At 39.6% G+C, this 27,694-nt stretch overlaps 1 protein-coding gene across 1 annotated transcript; it reads left to right on the forward strand.

Annotated features, from left to right (window-relative positions):
* Positions 1-27,694, forward strand: B4GALNT3 (beta-1,4-N-acetyl-galactosaminyltransferase 3). The gene is made up of 17 exons (XM_039354765.1): positions 1-85; positions 1,153-1,253; positions 2,460-2,527; positions 5,947-6,025; positions 6,934-7,000; positions 8,357-8,500; positions 9,036-9,145; positions 10,778-10,878; positions 11,677-11,735; positions 13,683-14,595; positions 18,366-18,661; positions 20,011-20,164; positions 20,906-20,978; positions 22,468-22,621; positions 24,202-24,328; positions 26,340-27,033; positions 27,189-27,694. The coding sequence occupies exons 2-16, from the start codon at positions 1,236-1,238 to the stop codon at positions 26,443-26,445; spliced, it is 2,469 nt and encodes an 822-aa protein (XP_039210699.1). The 5' UTR covers positions 1-85; positions 1,153-1,235; the 3' UTR covers positions 26,446-27,033; positions 27,189-27,694.

Genomic DNA, 27,694 nt, shown 5'->3' on the forward strand with positions numbered 1-27,694 from the left:
ACTACTTTGAAGAAGCTAGCAGTATCACCAAAATGGAAAAACTATGGATTGCGGATATTTGGTTACTTGCATCCATATAAGGATGGTAAGAGGAGAGTAAAACTGGCTGTATTACAAATAAATTTTTAAGTGTAGAATAACTTGGATCTAAGAGACTTCCATAGCTTTTAAATAACATTATTAATGTGGTTTTTTTTTTTTTTTTACATTTACTACTCCCTTGTGAGGGTTGCTGCTGAGTAAATACATCTAGTGTGGCAGGACATATTCCATGGATTAGCATATGCATAAATCTATTGCACTAAATTCAAGTCCTTTTCTTAGATAATGTCATTTTTATTGCAGATTCAAGTTTGATCCAGGCCTGAAGTTATCACAGGTTTCTGTACATAGAGATAATATTCTATGTTTATCGCCTCTGACTTTATTCTGTATTATTAACCTTTACATTTTCTATTGTTTACATTTCTTTTGTCTTACTTTTCTGTTTAAACTTTATACTCCTCACCCAAATTCAAGTAATCCTCAATTTACAACCACAACTGAGCCCAAAATTTCCATTACTAAGTGAGACATTTGTTGACTGAGTTTTGTCCCATTTTCTTGCCACAGTTGTTAAGTGAATCACTGCAGTTGTTAAGTTAGTAGCACGGTTTTAAGTGGATCTGGCTTCCCCATTGACTTTGCTTCCAGAAGGTCGCAAAAGGCGATCACAGGATCCCGGGACACTGCAGCCATCCTAAATATGAGTCAGTTGCCAAGTGTCCGAATTTTGATCATGTGACCATGAGGATGTTGCGATGGTCGTAATTGTGAAAAACGGTCATGTCACTTTTTTCAGTGCTGTTGTAACTTCAAACAGTCACTAAATGTTATTAGTTGAGGACCACTTTTATAGTACAAACCTATACAAGCTCCAAAAGTAAGTTATGTTTGAAGCTTCTTAAATTGTATAATAATAATATATTATAGATATCGTTACACACACACACACACACACACACACATATATATAATCATTATATCATTGGAAATAATATGTTTATTAAAGATATATCATTCTGCTTCCTTCCACTGGCATGGAACACCATTTCCCATCTTTTTCAAATATTTCTTACTGTTAAGTCCAGTTTTGTTTTTGGATTTCTGTAGGTGTGTTTCAATTTGCGATTGGGGCTGATGACAATGCTGAGTTTTGGCTAAGCCAAGGGAAAAACATCTCAGAGCTTCAACTGATGGCCAGTGTAGGCAAGGTGATCAACTATGTTCTCTCGATTCTTTATTTCATGTACAACGTACACTTCAAAGGAAAGAGGAAATTGCTTGTTCATATAAATTAATATTAATTTATGTATTTGAAATCGATACAACTTTGCTATATCAGCACACTATTGAGGTTAATTAATGCTTCACCCATTTTATGTTTATGTTTGACAGCTGTCATATGTTCTTGAATGGTATCCCATTAAAAATTGTAGAATTACCTGGGACTGTTACAGAGACCAGGGATACCAACTGTCAGATCTGTAGCTAGATACAAAATGGGAAAATCTGTATAACTGAAGTGAGAAAATAATGTAAAACTGTTTCCTATTTAATTCTACTATCTATAGACACCTAACGTAGCACAGAACTGCAGAAGAGTTAAATATATTTAGTAACTTGTCTTGTGCATAGTATTAACATTTCATAATTATATATGTTTATTATGTGTTGGATGTATTAATTCAAGGGCCATGGGGATTCTGATTCTAGTTTTGATGAGTTCTTAAACTGTGAAAATAATCGCTCTGTGATGTTTGGGTTACACAAGTGAAGATGGCAATAAAAAATAGGCAGAATGTTATAAATTTAAATTTATGGATTATCATACGAAGTCACATTTAGAAAGTATTTGAATATTTTAAAAGCGAGGGCTTTTTTTAACTTTATAAAATTTAAAAAATGGTAACAAAAGGTATAAGAGCCTGCTTAAAATTTTCTTGCCTATGTTAGCCAGCTCTGGAAATGTCTTATTTCATTCATGTACGCACACATGCCTGCATATATTCATTCAATATTTACAGCTCATAATTTTTGCTCAGTCTCTTGGCTTCTCCTTTTGGCCCCATTTACACAAGCACAGCAACACTGCACCCATCTAAATGTGGGTCAGCCAAGAATGACACTATAGCAAAATGCAGATCTAGCAGCTGAATGAATACTCCCTCCCTCTTCTACAGATCTTTTCTTCTTATATCTCTCATTCAGCTTTGACAGCAATGCTGTTCTGTCTTAAAGGTCGAGAACAAGTAGCAATCATGAGCATTCATGTGTTTAACTACCATTGAAGATGCACACTATGTTATTTAATCTGGTTAATCCCTTGTACACTATTACACAGTCTGTGAAAAAAAACGTGTTCTGGCTTTATGTGTCTGAAGCCTAGCATAAAAGGGATGTTTTGTATCTTTGTTCAGACTGGAAAAGAGTGGACAGCACCAGGTGAATTTGGGAAATTTAGAAGCCAAAAGTCAAGACTCGTGAAGTGAGTAAACTGAGATCTTAATTCTATTTTGTACATTACTCAACTGGATACAAGCCAGGTAGCCCTATCTTCTTTCCCATCTTAAACCCAGTCTGCAAGTCTTTTGTCATTGTGTGTATATTTTTTTAAAAAAAAAAAAAAACAATTCTAAACTACTATGACTTCAAAATATTTCCTCAAAACAATTTCAGAGTGCTCCCTAGTGGCCAGTGGTACAATTTTCTACAGATCTATTGATCCAGTAGAAGAGAATATTTGTAGCTTAGGGTTGAACGGTGGGATCCTCTCTGAGTTTGGTGGTTTTCTTGCATACATCACATTACTAAACTAGGTAGCATCACCAGTGCTAATATGATGGCACTGAAGATATTATCTAATTTAATAAGGAAATGTCTGCAAGAAAAACACCAAGCTCAGAGAGCACCAAGGATCCCACATTATTAATCCCCCTTTTCCTTGGATTATTTCTCCATTTGCATCTAACCTTAGCATTAAAAAGTTCTGGCAATATCTTGTTTCCACCAGTTTTCCTTGGCATGGCTCTCATCTCGTTCCTAATTCACGAATGAGACAGATTTATGTCATCCTTAGATGTAGCAATGTTAAAGGAGTGTTTCCTTCTTTAAGGCAACTAGATTCGGTGACAGGCTTTACATGGTTTGTACAATCTATTAGGCTTCCCCACCCATTACATTAGATTAACTGAGATATTTAGCAGCTGCTTCAAAATTATGCAGATATGCTTCTTCCTCTCTAATCTGCAATCAATCTCATCTGTCAATGTTCTGCTTGACAGCTAGATGCAGAATTTTCCAGTACAGATCATCTGCTCAGCTGGCTGTAGTGTGAGAGTTTGAACTCTACTGATTTAATGCAAGGTTAAACCTTTGCATTGTTGGAAGGATGGACCCAGCCTTCACCCCCCCACACACACACACCATCACCACTACCATCCCAAAGATAACATGGAAAGCTCTAGAAATTGCCTTGTGTTCTCAAAAGGAAACTAAGAAAAATCTGAAGTAAAGTGCTGTTTTGTGATTCAACTAACTTTATAACTCCAGTCTGTTGTGGGGTTATATCAACTATCCCATTAGCATATAATAATAATAAAGTTGGAAGAGACCTTGGAGGTCATCTAGTCCAACCCCCTGCTCAGGCAGGAAACCCTATAGCATTTTGGACAAATGGCTGTCCAGTCTCTTCTTTAAAACTTCCAGTGTTGGAGCATTCACTGCTTCTGGAGGCAGGTTGTTCCACTGGTTAATTGTTCTAACTGTCAGGAAGTTTCTCCTTAGTTCTAGGTTGCTTCTCTCTTTGGTTAGTTTCCACCTGTTGCTTCTTGGCCTGCCTTCAGGCGCTTTGGAGAATAGCTTGACTCTCTCTTCTTTGTGGCAGCCCCTGAGATATTGGAACACTGCTATCATGTCCCGCCTCATCCTTCTCTTCGTTAAACTAGACATACCCAATTCCAGCAACCGTTCCTTATATATTTTAGCCTCCAGTCCCCGAATCATCTTTGCTGCTCTTCTCTGTACTCTTTCTAAAGTCTCAACATCTTTTTTACATTGTGGTGACCAAAACTGGATGCAGTATTCCAAGTGTGGCCTTACCAAGGCATTGTAAAATGGTATTAATACTTCACGTGATCTTGATTCTATCCCTCTGTTAATGCAGCCTAGCACTGTGTTGGCATTTTTGGCAGCTGCAGCACATTGCTGGCTCATATTTAAATAATTGTCCACTAGGACTCCGAGATCCCTCTCACACCTACTACTATTGAGCAAGGTACCCCCTATACTATATCTGTACATTTGGTTTTTCTTGCCTAAATGTAGAACCTTACTTTTTTTTTGTAGCAAAAGAAACTCCTGGGACATTATTTTACCAAGAGTATGCCTTTACTGATAGATCCATATAGGCACAGTAGAAACGAAGTCAGTTCTGATGTTTTCCTGCAAAAACTGGATAGTTTAAAATCCCCCTTTTCACCCATTGGGCCACCCACATGTCCATTGTCCACCAATCCAGTGCAATCTCTTTGTTTTGGGAAACAGTCTGCTTGCCTCAAAAGCACTCTCATCATTAGACCTTGAGGTGTCAAGATTCTCCCAGGCCTCAATCGGTGCACATGAATTCCTCAATTTCCTCCCAGCCACCCATACATTCCCATCATACCCCTCCCTCCTCCCTTGTTTCTGTGGTTTGGCTGCAAGCAAAAGTGTACAGCCAGTCGGACATAACAGGTTGTTTATTGTATTCAGTTCTGAAAGTTTAGTTTAGTGGTTGAGTCATCAGGCTAGAAATTGGGAGACCATGAATTCTAGTCCCACCTTAAGCACAAAGACAGCTGAGTGACTTTGGGCCAGTCACTCTCTCTCTCTCAGCTCTAGGAAGGAGGAAGCAAGGACAAACCACTTCTAAAAATATTTTCAAGAAAACTTCAGAACCTTGTCAAGACAGTTGATGAAGTCAATATTGATTTGAAGGCACCCAACACAAAAATGACAAGAGTGGATCTACAAGGAATGGACTCCCAAGCCATCCTGCAATACCAGTAATGGGGATTTTTTTGCTCCCAACCTGTGATGAGTGGAAGAGGGAGAAAACAAAGCCAGAAGACTGTACCAATCACACACTGCTCATGCTTTATCAGGACAAGTAGCAACACAGAGCAAGAGGCAGATAAGGATTGGCAACAAGCACACTGAATGTCACCCCGGTGTAGTTTTCGATTGACTCAAGGATAGTTGGCTAGTGCTTTAATCCAGCAGTAGGGAAAGAGTATCTGCCGTGCTTTATTTCCACATTTTTCAAATGCCAAGTATACATTCACATGTTATTAATGGATTGATTGAAATGATCATATGGCAACTTAATTATCTGTACATTGGCTACTCCATACACTGGAATTCAATATGCACAAAGAACACATTATGGATTTCTCCATTACCTTCCATAATATTCCTATGCCTGCTGATTGATTGACTTTACCATCTAGAACAGGGTAGGCAGCCTTGGCTCTTTTATGACTCGTGGACTTCAACTCCCAGAATTCCTGAGCCAGCCATGCTGAGGGGAAAGGGAGAGGTTTCCAAGCTGAGCCATGCTGGCTCAGGAATTCTGGGAATTGAAGTCCACAAGTCATAAAAGAGCCAAGGTTGCCTACCCCTGACCTAGAAGGTCCAAAATATTGTAGAACCAAGTGATGAAACCTCTTAAATAGAAAGAATTGAGAGAAGATGTGAAGAAAATGGCCCCACATCCAGAAAGTAATCTCATCATTTCCCTAAACAAGTAGGTTTATGCATTTCTTGGAAGCTAGTCCAAAATGTCCTCTTCGTTTTTTAATACCTTTAATACATTGTATTGATAGCAAAAGACTTATTTTGCTTTTAATCTCCTTTCTTCCCTTGCAGATTGTCAGCTGCAAACAAATATTACTTTGAAATTCTACACAAACAAAATGACAAAGGAACAGATCATGTGGAAATTGCAGTAGGTTCACTAGATAGATTTGTATTTGGTTGTCTGTACAGGGATTTGATTTAGGCAGGGCTTTTTTTGTCATAGAACACCCAGAACGGAGTTCCAGCACCTTTTTTGGATGGAACCTTGTAGGGTAGGCAAGGCGGGTTGAATGACGTGTGTGAGTTCCGGCACCTTTTTTTTTTTTTTTTTTTTTAGAAAAAAAGCACTGGATTTAGGAGTTTTGGCAATAAGTATTTCATGGACCAACTTTTGCTTTCTTCTTGTCAGAGAAAGCATTTTCTTTCTGATATAGTATATGAAGTTAATATTAGTAGCAATTTTATGTATGAACAGGGATTCAGACAGTTGAATTAGTTAAAATGCTCGGCCACCTTATGCGTCTCTAAGTGGAAAAGGAGGAGGGGGAGGAGGTTACTCAAGAGGGAAAAATAAAGAAAAGATTGCATGTATCTCAGATCCTACCTTAGTTAGTTTATCACATCTCAGAGACCCAAATAGAACCTGTTGGTTCCATGTTCTTATACAGCTTAATCTCCCCCTAAGAAAAATGCAACTATGATCTTTGCCAAAGAGTTTTATTTTAAATTGTACTCAAGTACTTTCTACCATTCACTTTGCAAAGGTTTCTTGCTGAGTGAAGCAAGTCCTAAAATTTCAAGTCAAATTATATTTCACTCACTAACTATACAAAATATTTCTGAAATAGTTTCCTTGACCTTGTCGATCAGGAATTGTAATCTGGAAAATCAAACACAGCTCAACAGCCATTTACAGTAATCCTCCAGAAGTCAGTAAATCTTCTGGTTTTCTTTTCTGAAAAGCCATAGCAGCTAAGGTGCATTTAGATTAATCTCTATTTTCTCTCCCAGTTAACTAATCTATAAAATGTGTATGCATCTGTCTTCTTCTTTCAGTGGAGATTGGATAATCCTGAAGCCAAGTTTACTATTATTGATTCTGAATTCCTCTCCCTTTATGTCGGTAAGTCTTTCTATGCTACAAAACTAATAACGGCAGCAGTTTCTTCTCTGACTTCATTATCCCTTTTTATCTGAAATGCTTTGTCACAAATGCTAGTGCATAGAAAACAGACGTTTTCTAAATGTGTTTACATAGTTGATAGATTTCACAGGGTGTCAAGAGACAAAATTGATTGGTTTATACAGTAGAGTCTCTTGACTAAGGCTCCCTTTAGTCCTCCTTTACTATATGCTCCTACCAAATGAGATGAAATAATCTTTTATTAAGATGACGCCTTTGTGGATGATGTTAGGTCATGTTTTACTTCTCTAAAATATGACTAATTTCTCTAAAGTTAACAATGGGGCCAGTGGGAAACTATTGCAGAAAATTGGGGCTATCACAGAAACAACACTTCAGGGCATTCCTGTCTCTTATTTACCAGAAATAGGACACTATCAACAATTTTTCATGAGTGATACGTCAGTAAAATCTAGTTAGTAAGAGGTGATCCTGAGCATATCCAGATTCCATGCCATATAGGGCATTGTAGGTTTAAATCAGCACTTTGATTTGCCCCCCCGAAACTTATTGACAATCAATGTAAGGCTCATAAAATTAATGTCACATACTCGTAGTACTGAGCACCTGACAACGTGTGAACTGCTTCATTCTGGACCACTTGTAGTTTTCATGTGGCCTTCAAATGCCCTCTATGGCATTGCAGGATTCCAGATGTAATGAGATTGTGAGTCACTCTAACATGATCCTCTTGCTCTAATTATATTCCCAACTGGCACACCAACTGGATCTGGAAAGTAGACCTCCTGGCCACAACCTATGGCTGCTCTTCCAGTAGTAGCTCCCAGTCTATAACACCCCCAAGACATGGACCTTCTCTAACAGGAAAAGTGCATGAGAAGAACAGAGTGGAAGAGATGGGGTAACAACTTGGAAAGAATAGGAGAAAATGTAACTACATCAGGTCAGAGTTGGTGTAGTTTTCTTCCTGTGCCGTATATGTTTCTGGTGCATAGGAAGACTATGAATACAGGAGAAACGCAACCTTGAAGTAGGCCCCAAATCTTTTGCTTCTCCTGACATTGGAGTTCCAGTATTGGTAAAGACAGCATAGAATTTCATAGGGCAGTTATTTCCTATCCTGGGGTCATTAGACATGTTGAGATTTTTTGAAATGCAGCCCTGGCTTGTCTGGAAGTTGCCAACCTGAGAAGCCTGAATCTAGACTTCTAGATGTCTAAATGTCTTCCAGAAGTCACATTTCCTCAAGTGCTGCCTCGTGTCCTAAGAAAATGAATTATTTCTCCATTCTCCCATCTATCATACTTCATTCGCATTTCTTTCTTTATATCTTAGATGAAACTCTTCTCAAAATGGATGAAGTTGCTCATATCCCACAGACACCAGCCACTCGGGCAAACCAGATGCTGTCTAGTCAGGATGCTATAGAACATCCAGCTGACATGCTGAAAGCTGACCCCCGGGACACAATTTATGCATGTAAACATTCTGATGTTCTGTTTGACCACTCTTCAGAGTTCAGTTGCAGCAGTAGGGCAAGAATAGTCATTTTTAAAAAAAAAAAAAAAAATCCAATACAAAAAAGAAACAAGACCAAATAAGCCTACTAGTGATGAAGCTCGTTCCCCAAATACTCTCTGGAACAATCTGATCTTCACGAGACTCACTCAGCTGCTTCAAAGGCTGACAGGGGGCTTTTATATATATGTTTGTCTATGCCATAGACAATGCTTCTGCTGGAACCACCAGCAAAACAAACTGGCTGTGCCTGCCCATACATGCAGAGACAATTGGGGAAGCTGAAGTGCTTCATTTGCACTATTGTGCTTTTCAAATCACCTCTTTCAAATTTTTTTGCATAGCCCTAATATTCAGAAATGAAGGAGGCCAGACTGCCAACATTAATTCAAGATGGCCTGCAACATGACTTTAAGGTTCAAGAGATAATGTTTGATAGCTTGGAAATGTAGCCTTTGCAATTGCCTCTTTTTCATTTATTTTTTGGTCTCCTTAGTGCCTCTCTTAAGGAAAAACCATATCCGCAGGATGATGCCAGAATGTCAGTACAAACCAAGTTATGTGGTCAATGGATTCAAACTACAGCGCTACCAGGGTCTTAATTTTGTGAGTCTCATTTCTCAATTCAAGTCTTTTTGCAGCTTATGCACATTGCCATCTGAAGGTATCAAGCGATGGCTTGTATTGAAATAACATAGTTGTACATAGTATCATCTGATAGTTGCCTATCAACCAATAGTTGTATAATCTTGAAGCCTACTGGGGAATTTGGTCCTGATTCTGATGAGTATTCCACATTAGTTGTGGAGTTATTTTTTCACTAATTAATACTATCCAAGCTTTATTTGCTGGCTGTACTGCCATAAGAAAATAATTTGAGTCTTACCTAGCCTACTTGCAGTAGAGATTTTTGTGACAATGGGCCTCATTATTCAGTTTTGTATGATGGCAGCAGACATGGACCTCCTAAAATGTTTAAAACCCCCAAATCTCAAAAGATGATTTATCTAATATTATTTTTCATTGATTTTACCCTTAAGAGTTCAAGATCCCAGATGAAAACTCCCAAATATTGTTTAGCAGTTCCAAAATTTCATTTCATTGCTTTTAAAAATAATATTCTAGATATTTAATTTAATTTTTGTTGTATGGCATTTAGAGATGGCTCAGATATCATACCATAACTGATCTATGCATTATGATCCTACTGGATAGAAAGTTTGGAAACTAAGGTTATCTTTAGTTGTATAGTCAGCTCACACTTCCAGCCTTACTGTGAAGAAGCATAATGTCTTATTTCTCATGTATGATTAATTGAATGACATGACCTTTTAAAACTCTGACCCTAATTGGTAAAATCTGCTGCATTAAATTAGCCCCTGCTAATTCATCCATTTTTTAAAATACATTGTCCATTTGAAGGAATCTTGCTAGAAATGACCTTTATGCTGATATTGTGGCTCTACTTCATGCTTTCTGGGAATTCCAGTTGTGTTCTCAATGCACTATAGCACTGGTCCCCAACCCATGGGCTGCATCCCAATACCAGGCCACAGCCTGTTCAAAACCGGGCCACATGAGCAATGGGCAAGAACGCATGTGCGTACAAAACTCCACTTGCTGAGTGAAGGGCACTTGTCACTCACACATACCCCGCGCTGGCCCAGGCTGGGTGGAAATGTTGGGGACTGCTGATGTATAGTGCACTAAACTGGGAAAGTTTGGACTAGAAAATATTCTAAAATAAAATCCGTTGCTCAGAGTGGGATTAACCTCAGATAAGTATGTAGAGGGTTGACCCTGAGTATCTTTATGTTCATCAAATAATATCTCCAACCCAACTGTATTAATCGTGGACTTATGGGAGTTGAAATGCAACATAGTGGAAGGCACTCCTATATTGAATAATTTTGCTGAAAAAATATATGCTTGTTGCTCTTGGGAGGCCCTTGAAGGATTTGAATGACAGAGATGCTAATTTTACATGGTTATGTTTCCATGATTTTGTTTGTTTTTGAGAGTGAATGTTTGGCTGAAAGGCTTTAAAATATTATGATATAAATTATTTATTAATTGCCTTTCCAATCTCATAGAGCCAGTTTGGAAGTTGTTGTTATAGGTAAAATAGGAACCGGAATGTGTTTTGGTTATACTTGCCACCTTGAATTATTTGTAAAAATAACAAAGGCAGGGAAAAAATTAAATAAAACAATAAATAAAATAAAGCTGTGTTTCCAGGTTCGATTGTCCTTTGTGTATCCCAATGACTACACCCGGTTGACCCACATGGATTCACTTAACAAATGCATCTACCAGGAAAGTGACTTGTATCTGAACAGGTAAATAAATTCCTCCCATAACTTTTTGTTATGACTGTTAAAATCTTTTTCAACAACTGGAATTTTCCTTTAGGCTAATGGGTTCAGAGAATGACTGATAGTGTATTGAATCTGAAAGGGGATTGAAAAGACTTACGCACTTTTAAAATTTTGTTTTCTGATTAAAAAATAGTGAAAATCCATTTGTCAGGGACTGATGGCTAGAATTTGTTGGCATTCTTTCTCGGTTTGTCCCTGCCCCAGATAAATATTTCATGAGCATCAAGAATTAGCTGATGCAGTAAAAAAAAAAAAATAGCTGAGAATTCACTGACATGTAATTTTTCTGTGTTTTGGGAAAAGCAATTTGATTGTCTGAAGCTTGAAAATGGCACACTTTGGGAAAATTGTCATCAATTGATTCCCCATTCAAAGTTACAATCTATCTGGAAAAAAAGACAGGTACAACTCGGTTCTGAAGTGCCTAAGTTGCACCCTCCCCCCGCTTCAGGTGCCCCACAACACAATTGTTTTTATGGCCATTTGCATCATCCCATGGTCATGTAACTGGGTTTTGTGATGGTTTTGCCAAAATAGTTCCATAGCAAACAATGAGTTCACTTAACAACTGCAGTGTTTGTTTAATGACTGCTGCATTCTGGCTATCTCAAAAATGTTTTAAAATCGGTTTGGTTGCCCTGACCCATTTCGGTGACCATTGTGACATATGACCATCATGGGCTGGCTCCATTACGGTTGTATATCAGGGAGGGGATATCAAATGCTGGCCCTGTGAAGTAACTGGCATAAATCTTGCAGGTTTGGATTTTCCAAGTACATGCAAATGGATCCACCGGAAGATGGATTAAAAACACCAGGTATGTATCTTTATGTCAGATGTGGAAGCTAGCTTTACCTTTTTCTCTCTCTTGTGCTTTAAGGCTGATAAAATGATTTTAAAAAATGCATTAGCATTTAGCATTAGATTAAATCTAATTAATCTAGTTTAGCATTGTATTAGATTCTTTATCTCTTGCAATCACAAAGAATAAATTATTAATTTGGACAAGATGTTTGGATCTTCTTTGTTCAAAATACCCAAAAAAACCCAAAAAGCATCAGTACAAAAACTGAGAATGCCTTCACTTTTCCCCTTGCAAACAGCAACCCAGGCACAATTTATACTGTGGAAATATCTTATTTCTCAACTCTTAACAATAAACAAGTTGGCCACTCTTGCTATATTTTAGGGGTTTTTTCTTTAAACAATAATGCATAAAAATAAAATCCCTTCAAAGATTGAGTGAAATAGAACATATTATATAGCTTTAGCACAAATACTTCGTAAATTAAAATTATGGTTTTGCGTAACATTTTCTGGGTGGAGAGACTTTAGTTTTGAGAGACTTTCTTCCCGGAATAGTTGTTGAAGCCAGAATAAAATATATATTTGAATTAGTTTCATTTATTTATACTGCATTTAGCAAAACTTAAATGCTGTCGATATGAATACAGGCAAGCAAGTCATCGTATGATTGGACCCAATTTTATGACCACTTTTTTACCATGGTCATTAAATGAATCCCCATGGTTGTTAACTGAATTGTGCAGTCATTAAGCGAATTTGGTTTTCTCAGTTGACTTTGCTTGTCAGAAGCTGGCTGGGAAGGTCACAAATTGCAATTTTGTACTGCAAGATGCTGCAACTATAATAAATACAAGTCAGTTGCCAAGCACCCAAATTGTAGGATTGTTGCAATGGTGGTAACTTTGAGAATGGGCCATAAGTCACTTTTTAACAGGCTGTTGTAACCTCAAGCCATCTTTAAATAAACATTCATAAGTCAAGGACTACCTGCACACTATATAGAGAGTATATAGATAGGTGGGGAAGTTCCCTGGAGGCTCGTGCAGATTTACATTCAGCGCCTTTAATGTAGATGTTTGGGACCCAGTATCTCTAGTCAAATGAGAAACACAGTTTTTTTGCAGCACTTCAGTTTTGTATTCAGTACAACAATACCACTCTCCTACTTTCTACAACACTCTTCAAAAACCTTTATGCATCTCTTAGCTTAAGAAACAATAGCTCTTTGAGATTGGATTGAAGCAAGAAAGTGAGCAAGTGGTTAACTTCATTGCTTTGTCAAAACTTGGAGACAAAATAACCAATACAATCAATTCGGTCAGAATAGAGCTGGAAGGAACCTTGGAGGTCTTCTAGTCCAACCCCCTGCTCAAGCAGGAGACCCTGGGCCTATACCATTTCAGACAAGCGACTGTCCAATCTCTTCTTAAAAACTTCCAGTCATAAAGCACCTACAACTTCTGAAGGCAAGCAGTTCCACAGGTTAATTGCCGTCACTGCTAGGAAGTTTCTCCTTAATTTCAGGTTGCTTCTTTCCTTGATTAATTTCCATCCATTGTTTCTTGTCCTGTATGATATGTAATTTTATTATTTCTTTTTAAATAGCATGTGATTGGCGAAACATAACTACTACTATAGAAGATATGAAGTACAACCAAAAATATATGACTGCTGATAGAACAGAATATACAGAATACCGATGAAAAGAGAGACATCTGAAGAAACTAAAAATATATTCATGAAGTGCTAAGATAGAACTAGTTCAATGGTTAAACATATTATTAAATCTAGCCATACAGACCGTCTGTTCCTCCTAGATTTTGGAACAATTTGTTATTTCAGTACAATGATACTTATGTAATAGAGGTTTAATGTTCAATTATTTGGGTGCCTTAGTGTACTGAATATAAATAAGAGAAAGAAAAAGTTGATATTTGGTAACTATAATTTCTTTCAGCTTATGAAGAGGACAATTTTGATGATGCTCAGTATGCAGATCCTGAAGCAGCCGAGATAAAGCCAGCAAAAGACCATGTTGCAGCTGTTCAATATGACAATGTTTATGCTGACCCAGCTCAGAAACGTCGGAATATCTTGTCAGTTATCCAAAAAAGGCAGAAGAAAGATGAGAACAGATATAAAACCAAAGCAGAAAGTTATTCTACAGCAAGGACCTCACATTTGATATTCAGTGAAAACTTTCAAAACCTTCAAGACGGGAATGCCCATAAATCGACAACCAAAAGGAAAGAAGGAGGCAAGGATTTGCAGACTGGCAAAAGACCCAAGATGACTAAGGAACGTGGAAATTCAACAAGAGAAGTCAGTCAAGCTCAGTTAGGCTTTAATGCAACCAGAAACAAAAAAGCCTTATTGGATACCATCAAAACCGGAAGGGACCCCCCAAAAGTTGAAGAAGAAACTGGCAAGACAACCCTCCGAGAACAGCCTATCCATGAGGAACAATGGCTTAATCAAATAGATTCATACATAGCCCAACATAAAGCCGCAGATGCCGCTAATGTCGTTTTTGGTAGGAGGGATCTGGATTCCAAGCAGCAAGTCAGGACTGATTCCTCCCACCCAGCAACACGAAAGGAAGAAGCTGTTACAATAGTGGAAGAAGAAAATGAAGACGAAGAAGAAGCAGAAGAAAATGAAGATGATTTATTTGCTGCCCCTCCTCTTTTCTATGACCCAATAGTGAATTGGAAGCAGACTTTCAAGGCAAGCAATGTAGACTTCCAAGCTTTACGGTCAGACTGGATTGATTTGAAGTGTAACACTTCAGGGAACCTGCTCTTAAAAGAGAAGGAAGCCTTCATGGTTGTTCAAGTGTTCCTTAAAAAACTGAAGCAGAAAACCAAAGGGTAAGATGGAAGAGACCTTGCAGTCACTCAGATCTTTACAAAATGAGAACTGTAGTACACAGTATAAAATGGGATTGCAGATGGATTATATAGGCTTAAATAAGTAGTTAGGAATAACTCCAGATCTCAATGTGATGATGTTTTGTTGAAGACTTAGGACAGTGATGGCGAACCTTTTAGAGAGCGAATGCCTGAAAACTGGCCACACCCCCGCTCCACCCCCCTGCCCGCCGCTGCTCTGCCCCCCCATCCCCCGCCCCACCTGCCTACAGGACCACTCACCGCCTCCAGGGCCCGCCGCAGATCACCCAAGCAGCCCAGCAGCACCATGGCGGCCACACCCTCTGCCCATGCCCTGCAGCATCAACTGCATGATGGGACGTGAGGGCAGACTCTTGTCTACGCTGCCTGGCTGCCATGTCCTTGGCTGCGCTGTTCCGTGTGGGCCACCCTCGGGGGCGACTCTCCTTCAGGGGGGCTGCTGGAGAGGAGGGGGTCACAGGGGGAGGCAAGGCTGGAGCAACGGCATGTGTGCCCACAGAGAGGGCTCCAAGTGCCGCCTCTGGCACCCGTGCCATAGGTTCGCCACTACTGACTTAGGAAGTAAGGGATGTAAAGGGTCTTTTGTTTCTACTATTCAGACATTTCTAGTTGGCAGATTAGATTTACACAGATGAAAATCTCAAATGATGTAGCCAAATCTCACTGCTAACTAGACAAGGCAGCAATATACAGTTGGAACTAGGGTGCTGATCTTGGATGCAAAATCTTATTAGTGATCAGTCCCAGGTACCCAACAAGGCATACCTCCAGTTAAAGATGGAATAGAGCGTTCTCACAAGCATGGTGAGAACAGGAAGATGGTGTTATATAGGTAGTCCTCGATTTACAACCACAATTGAGCCCAACATTTATGTTGCTAAGTGAAACATTTGTTAAATGAGTTTTGCCCCATTTTACAACTTTTCTTGCTATAGTTGTTGATTAATCAATCAATCAATTTATTATTCCAGTCAAAGGCCAACAGATAAATTAAACATTCAAATAAAACAAAACCAAACAGAACCAACACAAGAAAACATAGCAATATATTACAATTAATGATGTAATCAATGGGTGACCAAGGTCTGCCTGATTTTACAGACAGTATAACAAACCTAGCTACCTTCAGAAAAACTGAATCGTACTGACCTGACAATAAAAATACATTGAGTATAAGCTAATGCTGGATAAAAACCACAGGTGTTAAGTTGGTAAATTAGTCACACGTTTGTTAAGTGAATCTGGCTTCCCCATTGACTTTGCTTGTCAGAAGTTCGCAAAAAGGGTGATCGCATGTCCCTGGGACACTGCAACCATCATAAATGTGAGTCAGCTGCCAAGCGTCTGAATTTTGACCATGTGATCATGGGGATGCTGCAATGGTCGTAAGTGTGAAAAACGGTCATAAGTCCCTTTGTCCAGTGATGTTGTAACTTTGAACAGTCATTAAATGAACCGTTGTAAGTCGAAGACTACTTGTATATGCTAAATCAGGGGTAGGCAACCCAAAACACTCAAAGAGCCACTTGGACCCGTTTCCCACCAAAAACAAAACACTGGGAGCTGCAAAACCCTTTTGATATCTAAAATGAAGATAATACTGCATGTATCCTTTTTTACCTTTATTATAGGTATATATATATATATCTTATCTGTTGGGTGAGGCACCTGGTCTACCAACTATAAATCAGTCTGTTCTGCATTTACCTCCAATCTAGGAGCATGTTTTTTACTCATAAAGGTAAAAAAGGATATATGCAGTGTTATCTTCATTTTAGATATCAAAAGGGTCTCTCTCTCTATCTCTCCCTCCCTCCCTCTCTCTTTCTGCCCTTGGTCTGCCAGTCCTCTTCCCCCACTCTCTTTTTCTCTCTCTCTCTCTCTTTCCTCTCTCTCTCTCGCTCCCTCCCTCTCCCTCCCTCTCTTTCTCTCTCTCTCCCCCTCCCTCTCTCCAATCTTCTGCTCACCTGGCAAGCTGGCTTCAAGCTGTTCTCCAACAAGCTCAGGGGTAGGCAACCTCGGCTCTTTTATGACTCATGGACTTCAACTCCCAGAATTCCTGAGTCAGCATAGCTGGGCTAGCTAGCTCTCTCCTGCTCTTCCTGCTTCCTGCAGAGACACAGCAAAGGGAGGAGCCTCGCCCAAAAAGCTTTTCAGCTCCTCAGAGAACACCATGAGTCTACTCTCTTTACACATACAGAGAGAGAGAGAGAGAGGGAGAGAGAGAGAGAGAGAGAGAGAAGCAGGGAAGCGCAAGTGCCTCTTTCTGTCTCTGTCTCTCTCTGCAAATGGCAGAGGAGGCTGGGAGCCACAGGGGAAGGCTCAAAGAGCCGCATGCAGCTCCGGAGCCGCAGGTTGCCGACCTGTGTGCTAAATGTATTAATTCTGGTTTAAAAACCACTGTCAGCCTTCCCAGATAGGCCAGACAGAGTCGTGACCAGATAAACTAATTATTGTAAGTCTACATTAACCAAATCTTGCCAGTCTGAAAGTACAGACCTCCTGCCATCTCCTTTACAGTAGCTGAAAAGCTACTGAGGGTCCTTTTTGAGCTTCTTTCTCCACCTGGTTTGCAAGTGGAAGCTATGCCCTCTCTTATTTGACTGTTCCCTAGACCAGGGGTCCCCAACCCTTGGTCCATGGACCGGTACCGGGCCTCGGCATGCCAGCAACTGGTCCACGCAAACAAGCAAAACCCCATCTGCGGGATGCAGGCAGCACACAAAACCATGCACCCTCTGGTCCATGGAAAAACCTTTTTCCATGGAAGCGGTCCCTGGTGCCCAAAAGGTTGGGGACCTCTGCCCTAGGCAATATTTCTTTGCCCTGTCTCCCACAGTCTTCCTCACATATCATTGCAACTGTTCTGCTGACAAATGAAATGTTCGAGGAGAATAACTAAATATCTGCACTTTCTTGCAGGATTCAGGTCTGTGCAATCAGCTGAGGCACTAGGATTGCCCTGTCCTGTTCCTTATATGATCCATAGAAGCAAATGGCCATGAATAGTTGAATTATGAGGTGCTGAAGTTGTAGCACATGGGCCATTTTAACAAAGCCAGTACATGTTTTTACCAGCTGCGTGATGATATTCCCCTAAAGTGGGTAGGAAAAAAAAGATACTTAGAAAGGATAATATAATGGAGATCTTAGGGATGTCTGACGATCTTTAGGAGTCCAAACTGAAATAAATCACACCGAAAACACAGGGAAGATCTTTGCTGAGCATCAGGGCAGTGAGTTATGTCTGGTCAGCCCCAGCCAGTGGTGGGATTCAGCCAGTTTGCATCAGTTCAGTAGAACCGGTAGCTAAATTTTGTTGAGTTGGAGAAACAGCTGAATCCATGCTGCTTCTGGAAATCTGTTCTAGGCCTCAGAAGCCTGGAGGAGGTCTCCCAGGTCTAGAATGGCCTGCTGGAAGTGCATTAATGTCACTTCCGGAAGTCTGTTCTAGGTCTAGTGGAGGCCTCCCAGACCTAGAATGGTCTGTCGGAAGTGCATTGATGTCACTTCTGGAAGTCTGTTCTAGGCCTCGGAGGCCTGGAGGAGGCCTCCCAGGCCTAGAACAGCCCACAGGAAGTGTGTTGATATCACTTTCGGAAGTCCACTCTAGGCCTCAGAGGCACAGATCTGCATCCACATGGAGAACCGGATGTTAAGGTATTTGAATCCCACCACTGGCCCCAGCCCTAACCCCAAAATCTAATTAGAGTTGTTCCCATTTCCAGGCGGTTCCAATTGGAGCGCATTGTGAATGTGGAGAAGCGTCAAGACTACTTACGGGGCAGCCGCTACTTTCTGGAGCTGGAACTGTTGGAGCAGGGAAAGCGCCGAGTCCGTTTCTCAGAATATGTCTATGCACGTGGCTGGCATGGAAACAGCAACGGAGAGGAGGAAGCTAATATGAAGGAGCTGGCATGGGGCCACCGACGTCGCCTGCTGACCAGCACGGAGGAGCCTGTTCTCTGCTGGCCATTAAGCTTCTTATGGAATCACCGTGCAGTTGTCCACTTTATAGTGCCTGGTAATTGGACAGAATTGATATCTTTAAGCGAACAGAATGTTGTGTGTATTGTTAGAATAATAGCTGGGAGCACAATAGACTTGGGTGTCCTCCCTGTTAACCAGGAGGAATTATATTCATGGAGTCCTTGGTGCTCTCTGAGCTGAGAGAGGTCCAAGGACCCCACAGTTCAACCCTGAACTGCAAATATTCTCTTCTATCGGAATTATATTTAATTAGCTGTTCAAAATAAGAGAATGAAAGGCCTCTGCCGCAATTTGTTCCTAGATTTAAGTCATCATAATTCCTGTTAGATTCAGTAACTCCAATTACTCTTGTAAATGCTGCTGTCTCTTTCCTGTTCTTCCAAAGCCATACATCTCATACTCAAGATTCTCTTTCAAATGATATAGGGCAAATATTAAACTTTAGTTCTGAGCCATCCTAGTATTTGGATACTTGGTATTTGACTATTTGTCGCACTAAAAATATGCAGAAAATACATTTTAAAGTCGATAACGGAATACCTTACATCACACCCCAAAATATTTTTTCCAGTTTTGCCCAGATTACAATATCACTCAAACCTCCAGTGGGAGGTGTTTCCAGAGGCTGACCCACTGATGGAAAAGCAACATTTCCAGGGCAGAGCATTTTGCACCAACCAAAATTTCCAGGTGGCTTTTAAAGCATCCCTTGTAGGATCTGATGCTTTAGCCTAATCTGGTGACAAAGAAAGTGTGAGGCAGTGCAGCCAGATCTTTTAAGTCTCAAGTGAGGCCACAACTTGCTGGGTACAGCCCCACTGGGCCAGGGAGCCCACCTGCTGATTTAAGAAGAGCTGCCAGTATTATACATGCAGGTAGTCCTCGCCTTATGCCTATAATTGAGCCCAAAATCTCTGTTGCTAAGCGAGACTGTTGTTAAGTGAGTTTTGCCCTGGTTTACGACCTTTCTTGCCATAGTTGTTAAGTGAATTACTGCAGTTGTTGAGTTAGTAACACAGTTGTAAAGTGAATCTGGCTTCCCCGTTGACTTTGCTTACCAGAAGGTCACACAAAGGGATCACGTGACTTTGGGCACCGCAACCGTCATAAATACACGCCAGTTGCCAAATGTCACAATTTTGATCTCATGACTGTGTGAATGCTGCAACCATCATAAGTATGAAAAATGGTCATAAGTCTTCTTCTTCCAGTGCCATTATAACTTCAAATAATCACCAAACGATAGGTTACAAGTCGAGGGCCATGTATATAAAATACGTAATTGGCCACTAAGTCTTGTGCCTAACCTTGCATCTGGGGCACATCGGTCCAATCTTAATGCTGGTTTTGCTTTGATTCTCTTCTTTTCCTTCTCTCAATCAGTGAAAAATCAGGCCCGTTGGGTGAAGCAGTTCATTTTTGACATGGAAGAGCTATTTAGGATTACCAAGGACCCCTATTTCAATGTCATCATTGTAGACTACAGCAGTGATGACATGGATATAGAAAAAACTCTGAAACGGTCCACCTTGCATAGGTAAGGATTTATTTACCTTAGGAAACGTGTTTTCAGATAGAAGCAGAAGCCACTGTATTCCGAGTCTATAAACAGATGATACAGTAATGAAACTTTTTACTTAAAGAGGTTTTACTGGCTTCTGAAGCTATGAATTTCTCTTGTCATCCAGTTTCATTCTGGAGCACTAAATAGCTGCAGGAGTTTGGAGTTTGGAGTTTTTTTGTTGAATGCAAAAATAACCCAAGGCAGGGATCATAAATTTATGAATGATTAACTCAACATTTAGAATCATCTCTAAAAATGATCAAGTATTTCTTGAGAATGCCAACTCTTGAAACATGTTTATTCTTACATGAGTTTTTACAAGATCAGAAAGATGCTCAGTGAAATCTCACCATATCTTATTAGGATTTTAGCCATGTTATAAATTGTTGATATTTGAAAAAAATACTTATCTTTGTCCAAAGTCTTCATTTGAGTCACCCACTTAATTCTACCTGTAATTGACTCCTTTCACTATATTTACTCATAGTCAGGTACAACAAATTTACCTTGCCAGCATTACACTTTCTTGCTTGTAGGAATGTCAACTCACAAGCCTGCTTTCAGATTTTCATTTTATGGATGGAAGACTGAAATTGAGAAATAGTTTATTTCAAAACAGACGGTGACTCACAACAGATCTGAGAAAGGATTGCAAGAACTTCCATAGCCCACTCTGTGACAATTATAACTCCATTTTCTCTCATTTCTCTTCAGCTACCAATACTTGCGATTGACTGGGAATTTTGAGAGGTCTAAAGGTCTACAGGCTGGCATAGACAAAGTCAGGGTGAGTGGTGAGCGTTTGCAATGTAGACTGTTACGTGGCTACAACAATAAGGAAAAAGCATTTAAAGATAATCATCTTAGCACAACTATTTTCAAATAAGATGATTCAGCTGCGTTGGCTTCTCTGCTTCACAAGCTGCTAGTTTTGCTTCCAGGTGCATCATTTATAAAGCTCAGTCTGGCACATGAGAGACTATCTTCCATAGTTTCTGCCTGGCTAGCACACATTGACACAGTTGGTGTTCTTTGGGTCTCTGATGAAACCGTGCTATTTATAGGATCCCAGAAAGCATGTCTTCTCTGTCATGGATCCCCCATTGAAAACCACATGGCCACCAGCATATTGGTACTCCAGCAAGCTTTGAAGCTCTGGATATTCTCCCAAACTTTGGGTTAAAATGGATGGAGTCCCTTGTGTTTCTGCCTATGTTTTTGTATAAAAAGGTCAGATCCCACTGTGTTTTTTTCTGTATTGTATTTTTATTGTTTATCATACTTTGAGCTTCCCAGAGAATATATCAAATGAATAGATAGTTCATAAAGATAACATTTAGTTTACAGACAATCAGTTATTCAGGAGAAAATTGGAAAATAGGGGAAAATACCTTTTCTAAGGAAAGGAGAAGAGGCAATGGACGAGCTAAAGAAAAATTAATCTTAACATTTAGATTAAACTTTTCAATGTTAGCAATATTTCAGCAATTAAGAAAGAAATGGAAAGAATTTTTGTTTCCTGCAAGCTTTCTCAAAATCATTTCTGCATTTTTAAGAGATGCTTGTCTGGTGATGGGATCCTGTACACATGAGAATCCTTGACAGGTCTATATATCTATACTGGAACAAAACCAATACAAAATAAAGGAAATATTCTCTTCAGGAGTCAGAGCAGAAATAGCCGTGGAGGTACAGAAGCCTATGGCCTAATTGGAGGAGATGATTCTCCTTGATTTAGACATGGCTACAACTGCACGTAGGCATCAACGCATACCTAGACTGCAAAAGGATTTATAGGTAAGCGTAGGTTGCAAATAGTTGCAAACAGGCTGATGCGTACATCTCCCAAATCTCAACTATCTGCTGTGCAGAGATGCACATTCTGCATGCTAATTGATTGGTCCTTTGCTGTTTGAATGCTCCTTGGCCAGAACACTAACATTCACAGAAAGATAAAATGCAACAGCTATGCAACCGTCTCTGAACTATGGTTCAGTGATGTGCACTGATGGAGAAGTCTAACACACCTTCAGACTCTTCTTTCATGCAAAATGGATATTTTGTTGTGTTTTGTTGGATCCCCTTGATCTGGGGATATTTTGTTGTGTTTTGTTGAATTTCCTCAGCAGCAGCCTGATGACAAGAGGATGGTGCCAGGATTTTTGTCTTCTATGAAAGTTAAGGGGCCACCCCAGATCTGGGGGAAAGAGGCTGTGGAGAGAAGCCCATTGAATTAGGAAATAACAGAATTAACAGCTCTGTATCTTTGCCTACAGGATTCTCACAGCATCATTTTTCTTTGTGATCTGCACATCCATTTCCCAGCAGGGTTCATTGACTCTGTTCGGAAGCACTGCGTGGAAGGGAAAATGGCCTTTGCACCCATAGTTATGAGGCTGAAGTGTGGTGCGACTCCACAACATCCAGATGGTAAGGGGTTGGTTGTGGGCAAATGACGCTTCAAAAGTAGATTTATTTTCTGGGCAGCTTTCCCTAAATGAACATTCTCTGGAAATATAAGAGATCAGCCCCCATAATCTCCAGCCCAGAAATACTTTGGTGCAGTAGCCAATTTTTCTGTACTTGGGGAATAACTGCTTTCTTCATATAATGAAGAATATTATATTCTGTTTATTTTAACTGAGTATGGCTTTACCTTCACCAGTAAGAGAGCCAATTTGATCTAATCAGGGGTTCTCAACCTTGGCAACTTTAAGACTTGTGGACTTCAACTCCCAGAATTCCTCAGCCAGCTTTGCTGGCTGAGGAATTCTGGGAGTTGAAGTCCACAAGTCTTAAAGTTGCCAAGGTTGAGAACCCCTGAAATGGTTAAGGTGCCAGGCTAGAAAGCAAGAGACTGTGAGTTTGGGTCCTGCCTTAGTCCTGAAAGCCAGTTGAGTGGCTGTCTCAGCCCAACTCATCTCACAGGGTTGTTTGTTGTGGGGAAAATAGGAGGAGGAAGGTGTGTTGGATATGTTTGCTGCCTTTATTAGAAATCAGGATTTTCTAATCAGGATTAGAATCATGGTCTCCTGGTTGCTAGCCTGGTATCTTATCCTCTTCACCAAACTGGCTCTCTGTTAATTTATCACAAACACTGTATTATAAAAATAATTGATTGCTAAACAATGAACAGGCACACACAAAACCTTATTAAATTTCAACGACTTGACAATGAACTCATTTTGGCTCCATTTTGATTCTGGAATATTTCAAATCAAAATCAGTATACATATTGTGATTGCATTACTATTATATTAGACACATGTCTAATTTTCAGTTGTGTGAAGAACTGAATTTCTTGAATTGAAATCTCATATATCTTTCACAGCAATGTTTTTAAAAAGCGGGGGGGAGAAAACCTGTCCAATCCTATCTGTAAAGATCTAACATGTTACAGAGAAAAGTTCTAACTGAGCCATATGCCAGTCATAACTTTCTTAAACTCTGCTTTCTAGAAGAAGATTGTTCACTTATTTTAACAGCTACAACTCAGTTCTGAAAGTGTGGAGTCCTTGGTGCTCTCTGGGTTTTTTCTTTTTTTTCTTGCAGATATACTGACAATGTTATCTAGTTAGGTAATGAAATGTTTGCAAGAAAACGACCAAGCTCAGAGAGCACCAAGGAACCCACGTTTTAACCCCTGGTCTGTAAATATTATCTTCTACTGGTAATTCTGAGTATCTAAGAAAGAAGTTGGTCATTAATGTAGCAGAAAAAATCTGTAGGTATTATCTTGTGGAAAAATCCCAACGGATAAAATTTCAGTGAAACAGCAATTGCATCTCATTAGAGTTTTATGTCATCAATTTTTAATTTGTTCCCCTGTAATATTAGATTTCCTTACCGATGTTGCTAGTCATCGGAATTTGAAGTGTGCAAGCCAATTAAATCTACTTCATACCTATGCATACAGACACCATGGATGACCTGGGGACTTTATTTTTCATTTTTTTTAAAAAAAGGAAGAGGTTGTGGCTGATAACTATTATGTTTTTTTGTCTTTATAGGCTACTGGGAAGTTAATGGTTTTGGTCTCCTGGGCATATATAAATCTGATTTGCTTCGTATCGGTGGAATGAATACCCAAGAATTCCGTGACAAATGGGGAGGAGAAGACTGGGAACTCTTGGACAGGTCAGTAGGAATATGGTAGCCATCTCTGAGGACAGTTCAGTCAATTCTCAACAGCTCATATCTATCACATATACCCTCTGATCTGGGACAAGAACCCTCAATATCTGTAAAATTCGCTCCTCTGATCAAACATCACCAGGCACATCAATTACTATGCTCGTCCTTACTTCACTATTCTGCTCTTCACACCACCTGATAGCCACGTTAGAGTCCATTTTGTCCCCTGCTCATATCCCTACACGAGACCAACCCTTCCTTGCTAAGGGGGGGGGAGGCAGGGAATCCCAGATGAGCACCCCACGTGTAGCGTTACTCCCTCAGAGGCTGCCAGGCCCTCCCAGGCCTGCTCCCCTCCATCACGCTCTGCAGCTGCTGTGCTCTCAAGGTGTTGGTAAAGTGTCCTTTCTAGCAGAAGCTCACGCGAAGTGAGGAGGTGGCAGATTTCGTCGTCAAAGGGGGGGGGGCTTTCAGGAACAAAGATGACCAGCCCCTAGCCCCAATAGTCAATGCGTGATGGTGTTTAACAGCCCCAGGCAGTCATAGCAGCAATAGTCAATAATTTCACAGCAGCCGTTTGGAACGAAGTGGGGTGGGGAAAGCCCCGGCTCCAGGCAGCGATAGGAACACAAAAGAAGGTAGTCAGCATTCTGCAATAACAGCGCAAGGCCAACTCTCCACAATGTCTATAACTTGCACAAATAACAATAATCAAAGTTTGGATGGCCGCTGGTCTCCAAAGCAGTAATGACCAACCTCTCCTTCTCTTCTGTTGGCGCTCACAGTCTCAGCTCTCGTTGGTGTCAAAACCCCTTTCCCCCCTTTCCTTTATTGTTAAAATCTGAATTTAGCAACCCCAGCAACTTTCTCCTCACTTTCTCTCTTGCCTCCGCTCGGGATATCCCCCCCCCCCTGCAAAAGAAAGCAATAAAATTCCGCCTTCTCACCATAGTTCAAAGGCCTCAATTTTTTGGCACTCAGCCTTTCTTATGGTCCAACTTTCACAGCCATACATTGCAACTGGGAAAACCATGGCCTGGACTATACGCACTTTTGTTGGCAGGGTGATGTCTCTGCTTTTTAGTATGCTGTCTAGATTTGCCATAGCTTTCCTCCCCAGGAGCAAGCGTCTTTTAATAATAACACTCTTAATATTTAGCGAACAGCATGTTATCTGGGTTCATGTATTTAAAAAACAATGAATAATAATTAATTTCTGTATTATCATAAACAATATGTTAGTTAATCGCGCAATAGTCTTCTTTTTACTAGTATATATTCAATGTTACATAGTAATATCACCTTCCTTTCTCTCTAACTTGTTTCTCTAGCCTAGATCTACCTTTATATTGTCATGCTCATTTAAACAAAACAAAATTGTTCCTAAACTCATATGTAAAACAAAGCTATAAATCATGGTTTGCTATCCAAACCATGTGTTTGGATTTAATATGATACGCTATGTTTGCGTATCATATTAAACCCAAACCAAGCCAATCACATAACAGTTTACCACTGTAATGTTTAGCACCCAAGATCTGTGTGGGTCGTCCTCAACTTATAAGCAATTTTTTTAGTGACTATTCATAGTTAAAATAGTCCTCACTCTTACAACTATTGCAGCTATTACTCTTACAACTATCACTCTTATTATTTGTAATAGTACATGATCCCCGTGATCATGTGATCAGAGTTGAGACACTTGACAACAGGCAAGTATTTATAAATATATATTATTAATTTATTAGCATCCCCCACCTGTGACCTTTTGACAAGCAAAGTTAATGAGAGAAGCTGGATTGGCTTAACAACCCACATGATTCACTTAACAACAATAAAATCAAGTATGATTCATTTTAATATGCCTTGCTTAGAAATTCAAATTCTGGTCCCAATTGTGGTTCTAATTATATTATATTCTTACGTTATTGCACATCACCCAAAATGTCATGAGAAGAGATGCTATATAAATTGGATAAATAAATATTGAAATTTCCTCCACCTTCTCTTACAGGATATTTCAGGCAGGCCTGGAGGTAGAGAGACTTTATATCAGGAATTTCTTCCACCACTATCACTCCAGGAGGGGCATGTGGAATCGACGTGTTTTGCAGATCTGACACACCATCTTTCCACTTCTGAATCCCATTTTGCGTTTTCTCTGGACACATCACTAAGAAGACACCCGTTCTCTTTTCCACAGTGATCACAGCATAAATTCTGATGCTCAAGCAAAAAAAAAAAAAAAGACAAAATGGAGAGTTTTCATTTAACCACTGGAAAGAACTGACAAGAGAACGATCCCGTTTCCACAATCTTCTGTCCAAATAGTTGATTTTCAGAGGGCGAAAAACTTTCTCACCAGCATATCACAGTCTTTACTCGCTGAAGAATCTCTTTATGGTGCCTTCTTTGTATGGATTTTTTTAAAAAAAACAAACAAACCAGAACGCTTTCAATTCATTCTTAGCAAAAATTTTAAAAAGCAATGGATTATTAAATGGATTAATACAGACTTCCATGATGTCTAAAATCCTGAAGGATCTCCAATGTTTGAAGGACAAATAGTCTTATCACCAAAAAACAAAATAATATTGTGAAAGACTCCAAACAGAAAGGTGCCAGAACTGAAATGCTTTACATAGTATGCTACAAGAGGATTATACCCTCATTAGATTTATTTGTAAGGGCGATGCTCTTTTTTTGAGGTAATTTAACAACCAAAAAAAAAACTAAAATTCATGCCTTTGGATTAACATCAATCAATTGTTTGATCTTTGCATAGTGCTGTTCAACCTATGCAGGATATATTAAGGAATTTCTCTTCACGTCTTCTCTTTTTGTATTCTTATATTCTACTCAGGTACAGTGAAAGAAACACCGGCTTTAGAAAAATGGATATATTTTTCTTCGGTGACTATCTACTGCTTCTTTCTCTCAATCAATGGGATATTTGGTGGACTGATAGTCAAACTGCATCTGAAATCTTGCTAGGATCTGAATTGTTTTTGGCAGACACTCTTGTCAATCGTGATAATCATAGGAATGATACTGCAAATAGGAATATGACCATGGAACTGCCTGCTCTTTCTTGAATTCTCTCTGTTAACACTTGGGAAATTGACTGACATTTCAGTCGCAGACATCGATACCAAGAAGCTTCAACAGCTTTCAATATACTTTTTTTAATTTATTGTGCATCCTTACTATTTTTAGTTGGTTTCCATTTTTTATTTTAATGTATTATAAAACATTCTAAGAGAAAAAATGTTGAAGGGCAAGATATTATTGTTTATAAAATTATTTAATAAGTTATACTTTGGGATTGGGTTTTCAAACAGAAAAATAGTTTGCATGCATCTAAGAAAA

Source organism: Crotalus tigris, unplaced genomic scaffold (genome assembly GCF_016545835.1).
Source record: "Crotalus tigris isolate CLP2741 ecotype Arizona unplaced genomic scaffold, ASM1654583v1 scf7180000017541.2806704, whole genome shotgun sequence".
In the NCBI taxonomy this organism is placed as follows: Eukaryota; Metazoa; Chordata; class Lepidosauria; order Squamata; family Viperidae; genus Crotalus; species Crotalus tigris.